Source organism: Oncorhynchus clarkii, chromosome 4 (genome assembly GCF_045791955.1).
Source record: "Oncorhynchus clarkii lewisi isolate Uvic-CL-2024 chromosome 4, UVic_Ocla_1.0, whole genome shotgun sequence".
Lineage (NCBI taxonomy): Eukaryota > Metazoa > Chordata > Actinopteri > Salmoniformes > Salmonidae > Oncorhynchus > Oncorhynchus clarkii.
This window is the reverse complement of record NC_092150.1, coordinates 60151045-60155239: the sequence shown is the minus strand read 5'-3', so window position 1 is coordinate 60155239 and position 4195 is coordinate 60151045. Positions and strand designations below refer to the sequence as shown.

The window sequence follows — 4195 nt, the reverse complement described above, 5'->3', positions numbered from 1 at the left end:
CCAAACCCCTAGACATGCAAAAACCCTAGACAATACAAAACTAGCATACCCACCCTCTTCACACACTGACCTAACCAAAATATAAAGAAAACAGAGATATTAAAAGTCAGAGCGTGACTGCAAGTTGATCTTCCAGCAAGACAATAACCCTAAGCACACATCAAAATCCACAAAGAAATTGTTAATTGACCACAAAAATCTACATTTTGCAATGTCTCCAGACTGTCTCCCACCTGTGGTTTTAATTGAAGATTGCAGTCCATAAGTGCAGATGAAGGATTTCAAGGATCTGTAAAGATTCTGTATGGAGGAATGGTCTAAGATCCCTACCAGAGTGTTCTCCAATCTCATATAACATTTTAGAAAAAGGCTCATTACCTGTTAAACAAAATCATTTTTTTCTGAGCAATTGTATCCTGACCATAGAGAGTCCATATTTTCTATGGTAGAGTAGGTCAGGGCGTGACTGGGGGGTTAGTCTAGTTTATTATTTCTATGTGGGGTTCTAGGTTTGTTTTTCTATGTTGGTGATTGTGTATGATTCCCAATTAGAGGCAGCTGGTAATCAATTGTCTCTAATTGGGTAGCTGTTTTTCCCACCTGTGTTTATGGGATATTGTTTTAAGTTAGTGCACGTAGCATCTCTGTAGTCACGGTTCGTTGTTAGTTTATTGTTTATTTGTTTTTGTCTTTGTTAAGTTTCACTTTATCATTAAAATTATGTGGAACTCAACATCCGCTGCGCCTTGGTCCGATATTCATTCCAACGAACGTGACAGATACATTTTTTTTTTGGGGGAGCAAAAAGCTCAGTATTGGTATTATATATTTAGTGCTCATCTTTATCAAGGGGGCAAATCATTTTGGACCTGATTGTTTGTCTTTGTGTATGGATGTGCATTTATGGGCCATGATTATTCTTGGTCAAAGTTTGTGTTTCAGCAAAGAATAAGAAGCAGATCATTTAAGACTTTTATTTAGAAACTCACAACATCACACAAGTCATATGGCCAATGGACACACTGCATGTAACTTTCCCTAATACATTCTCTGATGGGACAATACTGTACGTTTAACCTGGGCCTGCAAACCTATGCATGCTCCTTTCGTCGGAGCAGTTTCTTAAAGGCCAACTTAAAATCCTCATTGAAGCTGGTGTAAAGGAGAGGGTTAATGAGTGAGTTGAAGTAGCCCAGCCAGGTTAAGAGATCAGATACATGTGGGGTGGCAGTTATGACCTGTAAGCCTACAAGAAGCTCCTTCAGAAAGAAAGGCATCCAGCAGAGGATAAAAGCCCCGAGGATGAGGCCCAGGATACGTGCTGCCTTCCTCTCCCGGGAGGTACAGATCTGGTGCCTCTCATCTGCCGCCTCCATCTCTGTCTCAAATGAGGGGATACGGATGGTGACATTGAGCCTGTCAAACTCCAGAGTGGGGTCTGAGGTGGACAGGTCCGATATGCAGAAGGTGTGTGCCACACGGCAGTGGTTTAGAGAGTTCTGGCTGCTCAGGTGCCGCGACGAGACCCGTTTCTGGTAAAGTGTCTTTGCCGCATTGTAAATCCTATAGTACAATATGAGAATAAGGGTCATGGGGATGTAAAATGCCCCAAAAGTGGAGTAAATGGTGTAGCCCACATGGTTGTGCTGTATGATGCACTGTTTTGGGCCATGGCTACCGGGCCTGTGTCTCCAGAAGAGGGGCGGTATAGATATGAAGACTGAGATGACCCAGATGATGCCCACCATGACAGCTGCCCGGCGGGCCGACCTCTTGCGGGCGTACTCGATGGCCTTGGTGATAGCCCAGTAGCGGTCCAGCGCTATGACACACAGGTGCAGGATGGAGCAGGTGCAGCAAGTCATGTCCACGCTCAGCCAGGCCTCACACACCACCTGGCCCAACGACCAGGTCTCTGTGGCGATGTAGAGGATGCTGACTGGCATCACCAGGATAGACACCAGAAAGTCCGTGAACGCCAGCGAGCAGATGAGGTAGTTGGCAGGTAGGTGGAGCTTCTTGGTGGTGCAGATGGCTGTGATGACGGCACCGTTGACCAGCGCAGTGAGGAGGGTGAGGAGCCCCAGTAGAACTACCAGCACCACCATCCTGTCTGTAACTAGCACCGCTGGGAGAGCGCTGGCTGGGGCTCCTGTGCTGTTGGTGATGTTGGGCCCTGTGGAGCTGTCCCCATGGTACCTTTCCATCTCCATCTCCGGACAGGGCCAGATCTCCCCCTTCTTCTGGATACAATCTCTCCCAAGGATAGGATGATCCACACTATGGGTCAAAGGCCACTCTGTAACACACAAAAAAAGTGCATAAATATTATTTTTTCGGAACAAATATTTTACACCATCACAGAGATCTTGGTGAAAATGTGTTTTTCACTAGGATACTTTATAAGAATTTTAACAAGCACACTAGACATCATTATATATTGTATATATTATGCAATAGCTGCTACACAATAGAAGGCACAAAGTTTCTTTGCTCTGGCAAACATAAAATTAGTATTTTTCACCTGCCTTTCGAATCGAAGGCGCCCTTGGTTATTGGGGTTTGTTATAAAATAGGATAATGACTGACAATCAAGGTGAACTAGTGCAGCCCACAGCAGTAATTGAGCTTCTGAAGGTTGAAGGGTTCGGACTTATACTCTGGAAACTTTTTTAAGCAATGTCATTTGGGAGATGAAAAACCACTTAACACAGAGAGTAGTTATAAAACAGAGGGGAGAATTCCTAAAGTAGAGCCACACCGCTAATTATCACAGCATTTTTTACATTTTGTCTGTAATTAAACGCTGTTCCATAAAACATTCATTTGACCCTCCATTACTTCACTGACATATAAAGATATTTTACTGTATCAGATTTCCAATTCTATCCAACATAAAATACCCTACAATCTGACAAAGTAATTACTTCTTACAAAAAGTTAATAAGGCGCAAACTGTTGAGACAGAGAATATAGAGAATCATCTATGTCACAGTGAGTGAATGTAGCAATGGGGCAAGTGTAAATGAGGCATATCGCTCTAAGGCTTATCTACAGTGGGGCAAAAAAGTATTTAGTCAGCCAACAATTGTGCAAGTTATCCCACTTAAAAAGATGAGAGAGGCGTAATTTTCATCATAGGTACACTTCAACTATGACAGACAAAATGAGAAAAAAAATCCAGAAAATCACATTGTAGGATTTTTTATGAATTTATTGGCAAATTATGGTGGAAAATAAGTATTTGGTCAATAACACAAGTTTTCCACCATAATTTGCAAATAAATTCATAAAAAATCCCACAATGTGATTTTCTGGATTTTTTTTTCTCATTTTGTCTGTCATAGTTGAAGTGTACAGGCCTCTCTCATCTTTTTAAGTGGGAGAACTTGCACAATTGGTGGCTGACTAAATACTTTTTTGCCCCACTGTATCTCATACAATCTCTCTCATCCTCTCTGAGACGCAGAAATATTGGGCTTTATATCTGCAAGCAGGCATGAGACTGCTGAAGGACACTGTATCCCAAGTGGCACCCTATTCTGTAAATAGTGCACTACTTCTGACCAGAACCCCATGGTACTATGTAGGGAATATGGTGCTATTTAGGACGCAAACCTAAGCTAGACCAGGTAGACAGAACATTTCAATGGTAGCTGTCAGCATGGACATGGTTCACTACTGCCCCTTAGTGCACCTCTTAACGCACACCTCAGCTGAGTCAATATAAACATGACAGGTGGGCCAAGCCAGGGCATGGTGTGAATTAGGCATGTGCAAATTAGTCCTGGCCATCTGTCTGTCTAACTCAACATGAGGCAGAGCAACTAAGGTCATAGACTGATACAGTTGTAAAGTAACAATGAGAACTTAAGGTGAGGCACCACACCCTAATAGGGTATTTTTCCCCTTAGTCATATAACAATTAACTTTCACCAGTTGAATATATACGTATATGGCAATAATGTTAATTTGTGGAATTTCTTTCCTTCTTAATGCTTTTGAGCCAATCAGTTGTGTTGTGACAAGATAAGGGTGGTATACAGAAGATAGCCCTAGTTCTTTATTTGATTTAGCCTGGGTTCCATACTGAAAATAAGCAAAATCCTCAGTCTTGTACCCGGCTGATAACGATTTGCATGAGCCAGTAAAACGGAATGTAACTAGTTACTAAGACTATCCACTTGGTGGGAGT

At 42.4% G+C, this 4195-nt stretch overlaps 1 protein-coding gene across 1 annotated transcript; it reads right to left on the bottom strand.

Annotated features, from left to right (window-relative positions):
• Positions 1-1091: 1091 nt before the first annotated feature.
• Positions 1092-2213, bottom strand: LOC139407754 (5-hydroxytryptamine receptor 1E). The gene has a single exon (XM_071151613.1). The coding sequence runs from the start codon at positions 2211-2213 to the stop codon at positions 1092-1094; it is 1122 nt and encodes a 373-aa protein (XP_071007714.1).
• Positions 2214-4195: the final 1982 nt, after the last annotated feature.

Coding starts and splice junctions, on each gene's coding strand:
- LOC139407754 (XM_071151613.1), bottom strand. CDS start 2,213: ATGGAGATGGAAAGGTACCATGGGGACAGCTCCACAGGGCCCAACATC.